At 41.1% G+C, this 18,681-nt stretch overlaps 1 protein-coding gene across 1 annotated transcript in view; it reads right to left on the reverse strand.

Annotated features, from left to right (window-relative positions):
- Positions 1-902: 902 nt before the first annotated feature.
- The window catches only part of spop (speckle type BTB/POZ protein), a 79,502-nt gene continuing 61,723 nt past the window's right edge, over positions 903-18,681 (reverse strand). Inside the window, exons 7-11 of the mRNA XM_071469252.1 lie at positions 14,021-14,198; positions 9,021-9,076; positions 6,674-6,796; positions 5,144-5,286; positions 903-2,229 (exon numbers count right to left, since the gene is read on the reverse strand). Coding sequence (XP_071325353.1) covers positions 2,085-2,229; positions 5,144-5,286; positions 6,674-6,796; positions 9,021-9,076; positions 14,021-14,198 — 645 coding nt within the window. The 3' untranslated portion in view covers positions 903-2,084. The remainder of the gene's footprint in view (positions 2,230-5,143; positions 5,287-6,673; positions 6,797-9,020; positions 9,077-14,020; positions 14,199-18,681) is intronic.

The raw sequence follows: 18,681 nt of genomic DNA on the forward strand, positions 1-18,681 counted from the left end.
TGTTTGATGAGGAGCAATTTGCAGGGCTCAGGAATGAGCTTCCTTAAAGCCCACCAGGCTTCCACTTTGGTCAACACAGAGAAATCCCTGTTAAAATACTGTCCAAGAGAAAGATCCAACTCTCTCAGCAGTGATTACAACTGTATGTTCTCTAAGCAAGCCCAGGGAGAACAAGTCAAACAGGCCTGTGACCATGAGCGAGAGCGGAGTCTACATACGACACAGCTGGATGTGAGCGCTTGTGATCAGACAAAGGGGGCAGCTCGTGCGCTGGGGATCGCACTTTGATCACGACATGATTAATCGTGAAACTGGAACATGTTATTCACACACACTGATCTGGCAGCAAGTTGAAAGAGGCCGTGTATTAATGAGTCAGTAACTGACCGAACTGTATAAGGAGGAATAATGACAATATCAAGGACGGAAACGACACTGTCAGGAAATTGAAAACATCTGTATTTTACAGGTTCAGAGGCCAAATACACAGTTTCAGTCATGGGGAATGTTCTGTGATTAACAGGTGAATAAAAAGTTTGTTTTTGTCCATGATGGTTTTCGTCAATATTATCCTTAAAGCTGGGCAGACACTGTGCATTTTTATCAACCCTCGGTCTTTCTGCATGGCCAGAAGCCATGACTTTTACACACTGTACAAATCAATTTCCTGGAAATGACATAGAGCTCACATCAAATGTAAGAACGGATCCAAGGTCTTCAAACAAAACGACTGCATCCTCGACAGACTGAGAGAAAGCCAGTGTTACTTTGTGCAATTCTATTATAAACGGAAAGAAGGGCTGAACGGAAAAATATATATATATTTAGGAAAACATTGCAATTGCGATATGAGTCAGATTTCAGTGGGAATGGTGATTTTTGTATTTCATTTTCACTGAGCATTGGGGCATGTTCCCTTGTGTCTGGAGACTATGATTTGTAGGTCAGGGCATCTCTATAGCACCACAAAGCTTCATTCACTCACTGTTGTGACACATTTTATCTTTAGAATAAATTACAGCTCCTGTGATTTGGATATTGCACTTGGCCATATTGTGATTTCGATAATATTTTGATTAATGTTTCAGCCCTAAAGGAAAGTAAGGTGGCTGAAAGACACAGACTAAATTATCTGTCTGTTCTGCAGTGAACTTCAGTTTTATATTACAGCAGAAACACTACAGTTTTGGCCACAACATGTAAAATACTACTCCAAGCAGCCATGTAGGAAATTGGACTGTGGATCTGCTTCACGTGCAAAACAGCAGATGAAAATTTCTGACCTGCTAGGAATCACCCGAGAGACAGCTCATTGATAGTTCAGGCCATTAATCAGGTGTCATTACCGCCCTCAAACCACATGTCAAACTGCAGCGGACGTGGCAGAAATTTAGCCAGATTGTAAAATTAGTCAGAGGCGACGAATCAGGGTTAAACTCAATCCACACAGTGCCTGCCCATTTTAAGACTTTGCTAAAGAAAGAACATTAAAACGTGTTCAGATTTGTCTTCTTTCATTCAGACCGAGAACTGTTTATGTTCTAGAAAAATAACACTTTGTACAAACACAATAGTCTTTCACTTTCTGGTTGGTTGATCCTCTTCACTTGTCTTTATGCAAGCACATTTTGGGCTTTAACACTCAAGACACCGTACAAGACATTATGCCACAAGATTGTATTTACAGGGACTCAGCAGTGACATTTCTGTTTCAAGCCAGAAGATCATTTCTTTATGTGACTGACTCGCAGACTAAGATTCTAGCTTTTCCAATAGCGTAGACTGAGGATATATGGAATACGTGAGGCTTTGAGCTTGCAATCCATAAATATCCAGGTTCAGATCTCATAGAATTCACCCCATCCCCACCTACAGAGATGTGTGGTACCTCCTCTGTGGCACCAGTCTCTGTTCTGCCCAGCTGAGTAGCTCCCCTAGCCATATCTAGCCAAGTCCTGGGTTATCAGTCTTGGGCGTCTCTGGATGCTTTAGGAGTGAGAGGAGGACTGGGAGGGAGGAGCAGTGAGGTCGCTGGTACAGGAGGACACAGCAGGGTCAGGACTGAAGAGTTTCTCTCTGGACCACTAGGACTGTTTGAGGCGTTTCCTCGGGGGACCCAGGAAGGGGCACTGGGCTGAGGCCAGGGAGTGATAGGCCTCTGCTACCAGGTGTGGGTGAGAGATCACCATGGACTTCCAGCCTGACGTCTCCATCACATCAGCTGCGTGACTGTGAGAAAGAGGGAAACAAGAGGAGATGCAAAGTAGAGGAAAGTGTGAAAGTGTTCGAGGAAAACAAACTAAATGGACAAGCAAATAAAATGAGAGCACAAATAAAGCAGTTTCTCAAAAGTTTGGGATTATATGACTCAATCTGTGTGGAGAGCAGCACTGAGACATTAAGGATTTGTCATACCAGCTGGCAGAGCTGTTATTTACTTTATATTTTTAAATATTTAACCCCAAAGGTCATTTCTGAGAAAAAAACATCACAGCAACTAAAAAAGACAACTTTCAAAGATCATAAATATGTGGGCAAGTGATGACAAAGTCTGTTGAGTCACAGTTTTATCATCATATCATATCATATCATATCATATCATATCATATCATATCATATCATATCATATCATATCATATCATATCATATCATATCATATATCGCTACTTGCAACCCCCCATCACACTACATACAATTATAAGTTGCAAACCCTTCAACCAAAAAATCATGTTCCCTTCACACATTGCTTCATTGTAATAGTTTTTTTATTTCACAGGATGTAAAACTCTAAAGCATTTCACACAATTTAAGAAAAAGAGCGAGAACAGTGAGAAACAAATCTGCATAATTTTGTGTGACACATTTTTTTTATCTCTCCTGTATTGTTAAGTATTTCATAGTCCCTTGGAGTTTGTTTTAACACCACCCAGGGTTTCCTGACTCCCAGGTAGGGAGTAAACAGTAAACAGTCTCAAATTTACTTATATTAATTGCTATTTCGAATTGTTAATAAGCTCACCACATATTGTGGCCATGATATGGCCAATGGTGGAGAGTAACTATTATTTATGTATATACAGTACCTGGTTTACTACACCTGATGTTATTATGGGAGACACTACACATAGATACTAATTACTGGTTCCAAATGTATCTTTTTTATATATTTATTTTGTCTGCCATTAAAATTATGGTATGAGAAATCCTCACACTCTTAAAAATGAATGGTAATTTTCAAGCTATATAATTATTTGGATTCCCTGTGGCTGTGAGACTTGAGAGCTACAGTGATGATGAAAAAAAGTTGGATAAATCTTGTAATTAATTGCTGAAGAGTTTTACTCGAGCTGATCATCAGATGTGCGTTTCTGCCAACAGACCCTGTGGCAGCACCCTGAGAGCCTCAGGGTGCTGGGCTGCACTATCACGCACACCACTGTGTGGCCTTTAATGACATTTTTCATGTTTCATTGTGGGTAAATAAACAACAGTGTGTGTGTGTGTGTGTGTGTGTGTGTGTGTGTGTGTGTGTGTGTGTGTGTGTGTGTGTTAACATGTGTTTATGTCTTGGCATGTCTCCTCTTGGCACGGTGTGTGTGTTTGTGGTCATATGCTGTACACACAGCAGATCCAGACCTCCAGCCGACCTCTGACCCTGTTCTCTGTGGAGGAAGTGAACCCCTGCTTACAGTAATGGTCAGTGCACTGAGGCTGAGGCAAGAGGCCAGTGAAAGGGCGCGAGGAAAGCAGTCGCAGCAGGACAGGGAGGAGGAGGCGTGGAGCAAGGCAGGAGAGACGATGACAGCAGCAGTGACGAAAAAATAAAGAAATAAAAAACAGGGGAGGTGAGGGAGAGTAATTAAAGTGCAGAGAGAGGGACAGGAGGAGACTGAGGGAGGGTGAGGAGCAGTGATGTGAAGGTAAATTAAAAAGAGACCAAACTATGACCTCCAGTCAGCAGTAATAATGAGGTAGACCACCACTATTATAAAAACAGAAACTACTTTCAAAAAGACCCTTACTTCAATTACTCAAGTTGCGTTTGCATCACTTACTGTGTATTCTTATTCTAAGAATTTATTCAGGCCTAAAGATTCACGTTAGGCTAAAGAAGTGGGTAAACTCTTTTTTCATAAACAAAGTGGATAAAGGGAGTTTGGGTGGCTTTACTCTCTGCTACATCCCTGGAGAGGATGAATAAATGAGAAAGAGGTGGGATAAAGAGGACTCCTATTGTCTTGACTAAATGACTGTAAGCTGCTTGTAAAGACTGGTCTGGAAAGAGGTTGAGGTGCTACTGGGGGGAGGATTATTGGTTCCTCCGTGTCGTCTGTTTTCTATATTCGTCCTCTAAATTGATTTTTGTTTTGTTGCTGTTGTTGCTGTCGATTGTGTCCGCGGGAGGAGGGTTGATAACACTTTGCTGGCCAGGAGTCCCCCGTGGCTAATTTTCCCACCACCACAACAACGCTGTCGCAAATTAAACTGTCATAACGCCCATAACCACAATTAATGACAGGGATTAGGGGCAGAAATCTGCATTACTGAACACCTTTAGGCTCACATGAGCTCTTAAGCACAGAACAGCAGAGGGAGAAAGGGGAGAAAAGAGAGGAGAGGGAGGAAAAGGAGTGAGTCGAGGGAGGGAGGTGGAGCCCGTTCGGGAACAAGGCCAGGAGATGGAGTGAAGCTGCAAAGGGAGGACAGAGGATTGAACAAAGGGATGTAAAATGTGTCTGGCTGTGAGACAGAGAATTCAGACAACAGAGGGAAGGTGATGAGCAATTTAGGTAGTGACTGTGAAGAAGCTTTTTGTTTTCAAACACTAGATCAATCACCTCTCCGTGGACATAAATAGCAGTCATTGATGCTAATAGGCCCCATCTTACCTAAACACGCTGCCTGCAACATGATTAACATCAGCAGTTGAAGTTTATTGCTAAATGGCCCGATATGATACGGCAGCAAAATGGTCGGATCTGGGGATTAAATTAAATTTCCTCTGGAGACAAAAATTGCTCCCACTGAAATTAATGACTTCCTCTGACAAAAAGCTGAGTCTATGAGTGTGCGAAACAGAGAGAAAAAAAATGTTTGCATAAGTGTGGAAGTAGGTGTTCTGGAGATGGATGATCGAACTCACTAGTTGATAAAGTCCACAGCCTGCGTCTTGAGCTGGTCGGCGCTGTGCAGGTCGGCGAGGATGAGGATCTCTGCGGCGTTCTCCACGGACAGACTCGTGCAGAGAGCGTCCTCACACATCACCTTCAGCCTCTCCAGAGCGTACTGCCAGTGACAGAGAGCGAGAGCGAGAGGGGAGAAACAACAGGTAAACTGAATTACTTAAACAATGCTGCCACCAACAACTGTTGTCGCACTGTGTAATGACACGGAAACACAGCATTACTCCGCTGCAGCGGCAACAAAGCCTAAATTGAATAAGAAAACATATGGCCAAGAGAAGGGAAAGTGACAGTTACGCAGACAGAGGGGGAGTGATGATGGAAAAAAAATCACTTGAGAGGTAAGAAATTATTTCCACTGTGTTTGATTACAAAATTGCAATACAATAATATCATCTCATATTCAGATACACTTCGGGAGCAGGCGTAGGAGATCAGCAGAGGGTACGGGGGAATTTGCGTCCCCTCAATTTTTCAATTTAGCAGAGTCTTTTACCAACACTAATGACGTAAAGGAGCTGATATCAATAAACAGGACTCATACTGGGCTGTTTAAGACATGTCTCATTTTCTGCCGCTGAACTATCAGTTAGAGAAAACATGCTAATTTTTAAGTGCAATCAAACACTTCATTCCAGAAGGAAGCGTGTAAAAAAGGTGAGGAGCTACCAGTTTATATAATGATGATAAAAACAGCCTCAGGTCTTCAGGCAGGGAGTCTTAAAGACAAACTGACAACATTAAAGGCACGTTTTACGAATGTCACACACAAAATTTGGTTTAATCATTATGAGGAGTGATACTCAGCAGGTGAAAACAGTTGTACGATGTCTTCTACAAGTCTATTTCTGAAGTCTGAAAAAATAACCCTGGTGATATCAGAGCAACACTACATCCCTTTATCACTGACTAAATCAGAGCCTGAACTAAAGAGGCCTCCTGAAATGTTAAAGGAGATGGTTGTTGTTAAATCTTTTAAACTCTTTTGACAAGATTACTGCTGTAAACATGCTTTTTAAAAAAACTAATAGGCTTACTTAATAAGTGAATGAATGGCTTCTTCAGTCATAACACACTGGACTAGACCTGCTGTGAGCAATTAAAAAACACAAATCAAGCTCTACAATGAGCGGCATGACACTATTAAAAAAGCAGCAATAAGTTCCAAGAACAATGGAAAATAATGAGAGAAAAGCCAGAAGAAAGAGAAGAGCTGAGGAAGAAAATGTGGGTTTGGACGAACAGAGAAGAAACATTGAGTCTACACCTCCCTCACTAGGTGGGTTTGGATTTTCCTTCAAAAAATATGTTTGGATGTGATCGTACAAGTGTATGTGCTCAGGAGTTGAGGAGCATTTGGTGTTTCTCAGGTGTATTTTTAGGGATATTATTATGCATGCTGCCTTGCGTGTCAATGTACACAGTAACAGGTGCATGCATATCCCCACACACACACACACACACACACACACACACACACACACACACACCTTGTCAGCTGCAGCCAGCAGGTCATCAGCCATCTTGTCCAGGTTGGGGGCCTTGCCCGTGTAGATGAAGCACATCATTTCTTTGAAGACATCTGGCTCCACGTCATTTATCTCCACACGGTTCTGAACGGGAGGAGAGGACAGGAGAGGATCCACAGAGGGTTTAACGAAATAAAAGGCGAAAGAAGAAAAAGACAGATGCTTTGACAAACCATCAAAACCGCGCACTGCAGCAGAGTGTTTTTTTTCCTTTCTTTTTTTTAATTATTATTATTTCTTTTTTTATTTCATTTGAATAACCCAAATTCTACCTGAATTAAACTCACTCACCTTGTTTAGCATACACATAGGGACAGTCAGCCATGCACTGATGCAAAATGTTCCAAGTGCCAAATAAGAAAAAAAAAAAAAAAACACTTGAAGGATCCTCTGAACAGTCTGAACACGTTTCAGCAAAACTACATTCTAGTACATTTATTTAATTCTTTTCAGCTGATTCCTGAAAATTAATCCTGAGCATTCATTCCTTGACAGTGCCTGCAGCCAGCAAAGTAGGCTTTATCGCTCACCAGCACAGTGAGGGTAACCTGAACCTTTTCCTCCACGCTGAGAGGCAGAACAAAGCAGTAAACCAATTATAACAGTGCTTTATTGTCACCATGGTGACCAGCTGCGTTTTAGCAGGGTCAGGTTGGGTATACCAACAGCTTAGTGCATTCGTGTCAACTCTGACCGCTCAACAGCAACATAAACACACTGGGAAATAATGGAGGGAGCGCCTGAAAGCAGCTGGGTTGAGTTTACAGCATGGAGTCTGCTACGGTGCACTTTCAGGTAACTCACATAAACATATGAAGATGAGCACACCTAACATGAATCTTACCTGTTATTACTGCACACAGAGTCTGCATGTATGTATTAAATATTCTTCATCACAGCGTGTGCTTTATTACTTTTCCAGTCTGTACACAAACAGCAGGAGGAGGTCTCACATACACATGATGAAAACTTGCTGCTAATTTTGACAGCAAAGTGTGTTGAAGTGTTAATGAAATTTAAAAAAAGGCTAAAATAGCACCACGTAACCACATTGGAGGTCACATGAGAAAAACTAACAGGACTTCTGTCACTACTGTGAAGATGAGCTTTCAACAGGATCTCATAAATAGACAACAGTGGTGTAGTTACAGTATCTGAACCTCCCCTCTATTCACAGAGCAGTCCTTTATTAGAGTGTTTCTTTATGAGCTCATTTGTCTCTCCTCTATAGAGTGCTGCAGAGGAGTGTTAACCCATCTATCTGTTTTCTCTGAGTCGTATAGGGACGTGGCCCACCCCTTTCTCCCTCTTTCTGATGAGGACGCCCACTTAAACAGCAATTAAGATGCATTTCCTGGCTCTGTGCTTTATAATTTCCCCATCCGAGCTGTGCAGGCATCAATATTCCACTGACATGATGGCTAAATCACCAAGGTTCAATCTCACCACAGTCCTATCACATGAACACAACCAACTGTGCCAACGAGGGCTCTCTGCATCACATATACACACACGTAAAAAAAAAAAAACCACACACACACACACACACACACACACACACACACACACACACACACACACACACACACACACACACACACACACACAAACATCACATAAAGAAAAGCCACGATGTGCACACTGAATGCAGTGGTGACGTACACACGAATATACTCCACAAAGCCACAAAGATCAACTTCTATTTAATGCATGCAGAATATCAACTGCTCAGGGCAACTAAAATTAACTTATAGAGGTTGTAAATGCTGGTTTCAAAGAGCTTAATTTAAGCTACTATAAAAGCAGTTTAATGCTACAGTACTTGACACTAGGGTTAAGAAATCAAACAACATGAGGAATGAACTCAGTTATGTTAAGTAAAATGCACACAATGGATGAAAAGGTTATCATATTGCATATCCCCAGCTCTCTATTTAACTGGACATAAAGTGAAAATCAGCTACTGCAGAGATAAAATATCTTGTGGTTGCTTTAATTAAAGTTTAAATCGTTGATTGTTTTACTGTTTTTATAATACTACTACATATAGTTTTTTTCAGTGGCACTGTTTCAGTTTGTTTTCAAACAACACCTTATGCCTTCAGAATAATTTCAAAGCCCCAGCAAACACAGAAAGTCTGCAACCTGGTTTTAAGGACACCAGATAATAGAGACATGAAGGAACACAAGCAGACATGCTTTCTGAGAGGTGAGCGCTTCCTGATGCAACAGAGAGAAAGATTAGAAATTTAGACATTCAACTCGCCACTGAGGGAACAGGAACAACAGAGTCAAGTGCTCGACTCACCTTCTTACTCTCCTCCATCTCGTGTTCAAACATGGCACTGAAGACCGGCGAGCGAGCTGAGACAGAGAGAGGAACAAAAGACAGGGGGGGGGGGGTTGTTATTGTGTGTAATGTTGATACATGGTGAGGTCTCTGATATCCGTTAACAGCCTGCCACCGGGCCAGAACAGATGATTGACAGCTGTGACAGCGGTAGAAGCATCATGTGGAGAAAGCCGACTGCAGCTCCTTCCTGCTGACAGACTCATGACGACCTCTCAGGTGTTTTTAGCCAGCATTTAATGCTGACAGACTGACTTGACTGGAGCTTATTTGGCACATTATTCTTTAATTAAAGCCCGTCTTCCTGTTTTGACAACATGGTCACCTGCTGCCACTCAGCATAGACTATTTTAACATGGTAGCATAGAAGGATGATGAGGCTTACTTTTATCAATAAAAACAAACACATTTTTTATAATGAGAACATATGTTTTAAGGGATTTTCATTCAGCTTTTATGTCCCTTCAAATAAAAAACTGTTCCCCACTGTTTACAAATCCTCTTGAGGCAAGGACAGCTCAGACTATGCTTTCATTTACAGAAAATAAGGAGCAAATGTGGAGACAAAACGCAGACAAGCCGCTGATTATGCAACAAGGTAAAGCGAAAGAATACAGTTTAACAGAGTGTTTGCAATGTAAATTGCATTTTTATGATCAGATTTTAGCACAGATTTCATATTATTGATTTTGTAAAGGAGGAGTAAACACATAAATTCACATAAAGTCCTGCAGCCATCAATATAACTTGGATGATTCTAGTGTTTGTGTTTTGAACTCACTGCACTGCTTTTAAGGCTAAACACAGGATGTTTTCTCTCTTATTATCACCAGCGTGACCCCAGCTGAAGAGGTCATGTTTAATCTCCAGCACAGACCCACGGTGCTCGTTGTCTGATCCAACCACAGCGCTTCAAATTACACAAATCAGCCCCATTTCTGTAGCTTGAAATGACTGCCAGATGATAATTCTGCGTGCTTTAAATAATCGACACATCTTGTCTCTGTAGTTCTGCTTAAGGCAGCGACGCAGTGTGTCTTCCCTCTTATCATCATCCTGCTGTTACAGTGGTTAGTTTCGGTATCGGCTGAGGCTGAACCTCACAGACTGAGCTGAGGCTGAGCTCGATTACCGGTCGCTTATTTAGCAGCAGAGTAAGAAAGTGTCTTTACGAAGGTTAGAGCTTGGCCTTTGACTGAGAATCATATATCAACCAGTGTCATCTTCTTTTGATATGCTTCACTTTTCACATTTCTGTTCACTAATAAATGCTTAATTCACTAGTGGTTAAAATTTAACAAATGTTTAACACATTATTAATTACATGTCAAAGTCAGTGATATGCTAATTAAGTTAAGTACTTAATAATTAGTTATTAACTGCTGAGCTAGCTACCCGTTTAATTACTCATTTGGAAACGTGGTCTCATCCATCAACTCTGCAGGAACCACAAATAAGTATTAAACTGATAATAAAAGCAAAATGTGGGTGTGAGTCATTACATGAATGAGTAAGTTAACAATGGACCATAGTGGTCGAAATGTCAGCAGCTACTGCTGCAGCTATTAAAAATAAACAACAAAATAAACATCATAGTATCTAAGATCAGGTTCTACATCATTCAGCTTTCATAAGTGTGTTTAACACAAGCTGTGGCTCAGGGTCAGAGTCAGGTATGAGCTTAGGCCACAAACAAAATGGCCAAAGTTGAACCTTTGAGTGTCCACAAAACTTCACTCTTAAGAAGGCAAAGAGAAGTAAAAACACTGCGAATTTCAGGTGATACAAATGAGTTGTCCAGATATTTGATCTAATTCCTTTTATCTTGTAATTATGTAGGAGACTGTATATGTGACATGGTCAGAGGTATAGGCCAGCAGTGAGAAGATTTATGTTGTAGAAGCTCAGAAATGTAATTGATGTTAAGATTTTAGGGCATCAGTGAAATAACCACACTTCCATACTCTCAAGAGGTAAGTTGTTTTGTTTACATGGGAGGCGATGGAAACTGGCCAGTTGCTGTGGGAAAACAGTTCACCAGTCATGAAGATTTTGCTCTCAGAAAAGAAAAATATACTTAACAGAGAACTGAAAAGAGGGAGAGTATGGTTGTCTTTCCAGATTACAGGAAACCTACAAGTCAGAGACAACCAGACTGGTCTCGTTCTTGGTGAATTTCCATTAGCTGCAGTAACACAGCATGCCAAGCTATTCATATGTCATGTTGGTACCAATCCTGTCTCCACATATCAGGTAAAGTCAATACAGTGAGTTTGTGTTGTTATTCAATAAAGCTTTGATCCTGAAGCCAGCTTAGAGATACAGCCCTGAAACCAAACCTAGTCCAAGTAGGACTATGACAAACTAACACTAAGTCTGTCTGGTGCAGCTCAGCACTGGTGAGCTCATATTGCAGCAACAAAGGGAAGGGGTGAACGAAGAGAGAGACAGAGGGCGAGAGGAGAGGGTGACAGAAAGTGAAGGGAGGGAGAGGAGAGAGAGAAAGAGAGAGTCGGGGGAAGAGAGGGGTGGACAGAGATGGGGAGTGAAGGGAAGTGAGCAAAATTTGAGAGCAGAGAAAGAGACAAAAGACGTGAAGACTGACAGGAAGACAAATAACAGAGGGGCTTGTGGAGAAAACTCAAGACAGGAGGCAAGAAACAGGGAAGAGTGACAGGAGGAGGAAAACAGAGGGGAAGAAAGAATGAAAAAGGGAACATGAAAGTGAAAGGGGAAGGAGGGATATGGAGAAAATGTAGGAGAGCTGGAGAAGAGGGGAATAAAGAGAAGGTAAGAGATAGAAAGAGAGAAAGACCAGGTGGTACAAAGATCACATGGCCAGTGTGGAGCCAATTTGAGTTGCTCTCCCTCCTTCGTTTGATCCCTCTCTGTCCGTCTCCACGGCGATTAACGGCCGGGAGAGTTGTCACGGGAACAGCCGAGAGGGGGAATAACGAGGAGGAGGGACGTCATCTGGACCAAGTAGAGCAGAGAGACAGAGAGAGAGAAAGAAGGAGAAAGAGAGAGAGAGAGAGGGGAAGACCCCAAACCACAGCAGCACATAATTAAAATGGCTCCTCGCACACACATTTCAACAAATCCAATAATGAACAGCCTCTCCTTGCCTCCACAGAGACACACAGTTCACCAGTTCCCTCAAACTTTTCACTATCTGACACCGGCTGTCATCAAAGTGTCAATATCTGCAACAAGTTGTTCAAAGCGCATCGTATTTGTTTGCGCGAGCGTTCACACGACCACGTTCGATCAATATGGATTCCTGAAGGCCGAGAGAAGATGCACAGGTGCTGTAGGTGTCAATATCTGATTCCTGTATGGGTACTGAATGTATTCAAATTTAACCAGCCCCGTGGCAAACACAAAATTATTCATTAAAATTAAAAATGTGATGATGTATTTCCCCCGGAATTTAATTCTTGTCGCAGAGGAAAAGCATTTGAAATAGCATTTAGGCTGAAACTAAAACTCTGAAATGAAACCCAAGATGATAATGAATGATCATGACTCTGCCATGAATAATAACATAAACCCCACTACTTATATTAGTTTGGAGATGAACTATGCTAAAACTTTTAGCACTATTATTGTATACCTTTTACATTTTTATATACTAAAATATTAGGCCAATATACATGGATTTTAATACTTATATAAATATACATACAGCGTGGTCCAAAAGTCCAAAACCACAAAAGTACAAATAAAAATATTTAGAATTTTTCTTTTCTATTTCTATCTTCTTTTTTTTTATTTAATTTTTTTTACTTTATTCTTATTATCATTATTCATTGCACACTACTCTCTCAGCACAGCTTTAAGAGGATGCCACCAAGCATCTCTCCACATTCTTCTCTATTGTTTGCGATAAAACCTTCAGGTCAGCCAGTAAATCGATTGAACAATTCATTGTAGTCATTTGTCTGGAAGAATGTGACAATTTGTTTCCGTTTTGTATCTTTGTAAACTGAACATTTTCATCATGTTTTCGGGCTCTTGGGGCTCTGGGAAATAAGATTGGGCAGTTTTCACTCTGTTCTGACATTTTACTAAACAAAAATCAACAGAATAATCAAATTAGTTGCAGCCCTAAACATCTCTATTACTGTGTATACTGCTCCATTAATGATTCTGTGTGCATGGGAATAACTGTCAGCATAACATGACAGCTACAAGAAGCATCTTGGAAATGTTCATATGTTTTAATTCCTTTGAATTCACCAAGACATGACAAGGGAGGTTTGCTGTGCCCGTTACTTGCTCCCAACAGTGGTTTTTCTTTACACTTCACAAATTAATTAACACTTTTGAGTAAATGTTTTACTCTAAACGACAAAACACACAGACTACTGCTTTGTCCTACCATGACCATGTCAAGATCACACTTGACCTGAATGGGGAAAAAGTATTTTATTTTCATAACATCAGGAAAAATTCTAAGAATAAACTAGAATTACTGCCTCACAATTGTAAGCCTCTGCCACTCAGACTAATATCAGATTACATCCCTGTTTATCCAGTCATATAAAATATTTGTGTGAAATCCTGTCATAATTGCTGTGTCAAGCCTTGAGTAATGGCTAAAAAGTCACACTGACCTTGACCTTTGACCTTTGACCACCAAAATGTTTTTACAAAATCTGAAGAAATTCCCTCAAGGTGTTATAGAGATGTTGTGTTCACAAGGCCAAAATCATTTTGTGAGGTTACCATGACCTTGACCTTTGACCTTCGACCACCAACCATCAGTTCATCCTTGAGTCCAAGTGGACGTTTTTGCAAAATCTTTGGCTCCATCAAGGCGTTACTAAGATATTGTGTCCACGAGAATGGGACAGACAGACAGACAACCTCTGGCTGTTGCCAGCGCGGAGGCATTAAAACATGAAGATTGTATCCATCTCTCTTTCTGGATGTGATGAATGAAAGGATACCCTCACCTGCCAGGATGGCTTTGTGTGCCTGGAATTTCTGGCCGGCGACACACAGGGAGCAGTCAGTGAATCTCGAGTTTTCCCACAAGTCTCCGAGCTCCTCAGCCAGCCTGCAGTCAGGTACCTTCACCATGTTCATTGTGTTCTGGCCTGAGATGTTCACAGAGTCCTGCACCACACTCACCTGGAAACACACACAAACACAATCCATCCATAATTAGCTGGTCTGCATGTTGTAGCTTCAGCATCTATTTTTAGATGCTAGTGACGTAGCAGCACTCAGATAAACAGAGTTATAATTGTAGGGTGAACTGCTCCTTTAACACACTCACTGGTTCACACAGGGGATAATAAATAGCATGCAATGTTCATAAAAAGACAATAAATCAGTCAATCAAACATGCTGTGAATGATTAATGTGGGTTCTCTCCCTCTGTAATCAATACATCAGCCACTCGATATGGGGGCTATTCAAAGGCAACCTATTCTTCCTTCTTTATCCACTCAGGCTGGATACACTCTCAAACAAGCCAGAAAATCGGCATTGAAGTCAAATTGGGTGTGTGAGTGTGTGTGTGTGTGTGTGTGTTTTTGTGTATGCATGAGAGTTGTCTGTGTGTCTTCCCTGCTGATTTCACCACCTGTTCCAGACAATGTCAACCAGACTCATTTATCTCTCAACAGGACTCACTGCAAACACACACACACACACAGGAACGGACTCATGAGCACAAACACACAACCACATACTCACACACACTAATTACTAAGTAATTTCCGACTGCCTGGATTGACTGACTTGCAGTTTTTCATCTGCTTGCTGTGCCGTCTAATCAAACAATATATTATTTAGCTGTAGCCTGGTTAAGGACAAAGCTGGTTAGTTAGCTGGTTAGTTAGTTGCAGTTTGTATTAAAAGTATCATAAGAAAAGCGTTATACTGATGCTAGTAAAAAAAAAAAATCAAGATAGTTATCATCACAGGGTTGTACTGAGCAACCAAGGTTCCTGTTATTTTTGTCATTAACCATGTTTGACGTTGGCCTGTTGAGGTATTTAATCTCTCAGTTGATTCTGCTGGTCAAAACCGGCTGGACCACATCAGATTTTGAATTTCCCCAAGTGATCAATTAAGTATTTATCTATCTATCTATTTGCATTCTGCCTAGTGTGAGTCAGTTAGGGGTTAGCTCTTTATCTGTTTGCTTTTCTCCTCCTCTCTGTACTCACATATAAAGTATTTTATTACAGCTTAATTCCCAATAAAGCTGTTCTCATTTGTGTGTTTTTCTGTTTCTGTTGTAAGACAATGGAATAAGTATGAAATAATGACTGAAACACAGCCCTTTAGGACTTCATATTAACCAGCAGTCACGTCCAAGCCATTTCCAAGCTGCTGCTGAAACTCTGCTTTTATAACCACAACATCTTCTGACAAAATAACCAAACGCATAAGTTGAAGACCACAGTTGTGCTGTGGTTTCTGCTATATTTACTTGTAAAACGATCAATGAAAGAAAGTTAGAGGCTCATTCATGTCAGCTCCTGTGTGATCAATGATATAGTCGGTCTATCTCGTGACTTGACAACACTGTTGTTGCGCTAAGTCCTTTTCAAATAGCAACGAGCAATGGGGAAAGTCTGACACTCGATCGACGAACCAATGGTGTAACTCAGTCATACAGTGACATAAAAAACTGACTCCTTTCACTACAGTTTAAATGTCTAGGCTGAACCTAAATATATGACATGAAAAAATATGAATATATTTTTTGACCATTTTAGCTGGAGACGGTGGTATTTTACTGATATTTTCTGTCAAAAATAAATCAGAAATGAATTTATAATGAAGAGGAAATCCAACATTTGAGTAGCCTGCAAACTCTATATAGGAAGACAGTGTGTTCCCAGTCTAAGAGAATGTAGCTGTGACTGGTTTGATAACTGAAAAATGAGAAGTAATTTGTCAAAACGTCAGATGTCTAATGAAGCCAACAGTAAAATCTTGCTGGATAGTCACTAATTATGTATTTTCTTCTGTCCTGACAACGTGATACATAATTACATATAATTACAGAGTTACATAATTAACCCTATAACAATCATAGCAATCTACATTTTTCTATTTATAATATTTTTTTTAATAAACTTCAGAGAATTTTATAGATTTGTATTTATAATGATTTCCATCCATTAAAATTTTGACCTTGAATGTTTGGTCCAAGTCTACCAATATGTTGTTAAGAGGATTTTTTTTTAAGACAATTAAATGGAAAAAATGTTTTTAAATTGCAGTACATTATGACTTTGTCAGAGATAACACTAGAAAAACACCAGACGCTAATCTTTGTTCCCTGTTTTCAATGCTGACAGCTCCTAAACACAGTATACAGGTACTATTGTCAAGAAAAGGGCTGAAAATCCCCACAACATTCCAGCAAAGTGACCTTGCTGTTAAAGCTTTAGCCAGGTAGGCTGACACCTAAACCACCCCAAAAAAACAGCCAAGTTCTCTCCGCATCCATCCCATCCATCCCTCTGCCTGTTCATTCGTCCAATGCCGCATCCATTCACCTATTCAACTCGCACAAAAAGAGTCCTAGAAAAGGAGGAGAAGCACATACAATAGAGAAGTGCGTGGCAAGCAGGAAATTGAATGTCAAGGAGCCTTGTTTGCTCCTGATGGAGGTTTGAGGGTTAGCCTGAAGGGGACAAAACGACAGAGAGAGAGGGAAAGGGAAAGATAATAAAACAGAGGAGAAGAGTGAGAAAAAGGAGGACAGGGGAAGATATAGGAATAATAAAAGGCAGAGAGAATACAGATGCAGAGATAACGAGCGATGGACAGACAGAATAGAGAGAGGCCATCGCACACAAAGAGGGACGGAGGTGTGAGCGAGCTATTGGTGGGATCTACAGCTGGAGATGGTCTCTCATGAGCAGCAGCTCATTTCTGAGACAGAAATTACAGACACACAGTGAGACGAAAATATGAGTTTTCTATAGAAAGGAGCATTCAAAGTATTCCTGTATGTGTGTGTGTGTGTGTGTGTGTGTGTGTGTGTGTGTGTGTGTGTGTGTGTGTGTGTGTGTGTGTGACAGTCTGGTTTCCACAGCTGGCTCTATTAATCACACTCCTGGAGGATGCAGGTCTGACTGACTGACGTGCATCCATCTCCACACACTCACAGAGGAATGCTCACACACACATTCACATGAGGAAGAGACGGCCCCGCGCACAGACACTGGCATTCATAAAACACTGATTAGCAATACAGAAAGCCTGGGAGAAAGGGAGCTGCTGTGAATAAGGGAAGAGAGGGAGTAAAAACAACAGTGAGAGAAAAACAGAGGAGAGAGACAGACAGATGGACAAAGAGAGAGAGGGCAGTGGACAAAAGTTCAGTCAGCTCAAGTTGGAATGAAAAATGGCTTTAGGAGAGGAGGAAAGGAGGAGGAGGAGGAGGAGGAGGAGGTGGAGGAGGCTGGCAAGTCCAGCCCTGTGTCCTGAGCACACACTGAAAAAATAAACAAGTGCTGAAAAGCGAATTGGAGAGGAAGCCAGAAAGCCTGGTCAATGTGTCTCGGTATAAATAGCCCAATTAGCATGGCGGAGCAGTCGCTGGGCTCTCAGAGGCAGTGTGGTAGAGCCGGTCTAATTACTGGCTAACTTGACCAATTATTCCACTGTTTAACCAGGCAGAAACTAAATCGCAGCACCTGGTTATTTAGACACACCGGCTGCCCTGACAGCCTTCACGCCATTAGCTGTCATCTTCAGTCATGGTCAACCTCCTCCTCTTCCTCCTTGCATCATCTTCCTCCAAACACTCCTCCTCATAATGGAAACGTGGAGAGAGTAGTCAATTAATGCACCCTTCAGACTGGCAAAACCCAAATATATCTTGTAAGCCTACTGTATTAAAAAAGCACATTTTTAATAAAATCTCTAAATTATTAACCTGTTTTTTAGTACTAGTTGGTTGCTTCCTGGTGATCACCAAGTAGAGATTTATTCACCTCATTATCTTCCATGACATTACTGGATAAAGAAAAATAATATTGTACCCTGACCTTAACCAGGTGTTTATTGTTGGAACAATAAAAATGAAAGTCCCCTAACCTGAATGAAGTGGTTATATTAACGCAAACTATGATCTTTCACTAAACCTAAACAAACCTTAACCAAAGCGTCTTCAGGCCGTAAGATTTATTTATTTTTCCAACAGTGCCTTGTGGAGGGTTTGGATGCACAGGCAAATGATGATGTCCTGCTGGTAGAGGCGTCAGATCAGAAAATTTAATTTGGACGACTTGATGTAAAATTATCAATTAAAATCTGCAAGCAGCTGCTGGATAGTGACATTTTCATTACAACCCCTCGATACAAAAGTGTCGAGGGTTGGTTATTTTTGTTTTTGTTAGCAATACAATACTGGTTCACAGCAAATTTTATGGGGATCTGGTGACTGGAGTTTGGTAATTCTTGCATAATTTCAGCGTGGAGTGTCCTTGTTCTCCATGTGCCTATGTGGTACACCTCCGGGTACTCTGGCTTCCTCACACAGCCTAAAGACTTGCGTGTTAGGTTGACTGTTGACTCTAAATTGTCTGTTGGTGTGAATGTGGGTTTGAATGGCCGTTTCTCTCTATATGTCTACCCTGTG

Source organism: Trachinotus anak, unplaced genomic scaffold (assembly GCF_046630095.1).
Source record: "Trachinotus anak isolate AG129_WGS33_773 ecotype Australia unplaced genomic scaffold, CSIRO_AGI_Tana_v1 ptg000003l, whole genome shotgun sequence".
Classification (NCBI taxonomy): Eukaryota; Metazoa; Chordata; class Actinopteri; order Carangiformes; family Carangidae; genus Trachinotus; species Trachinotus anak.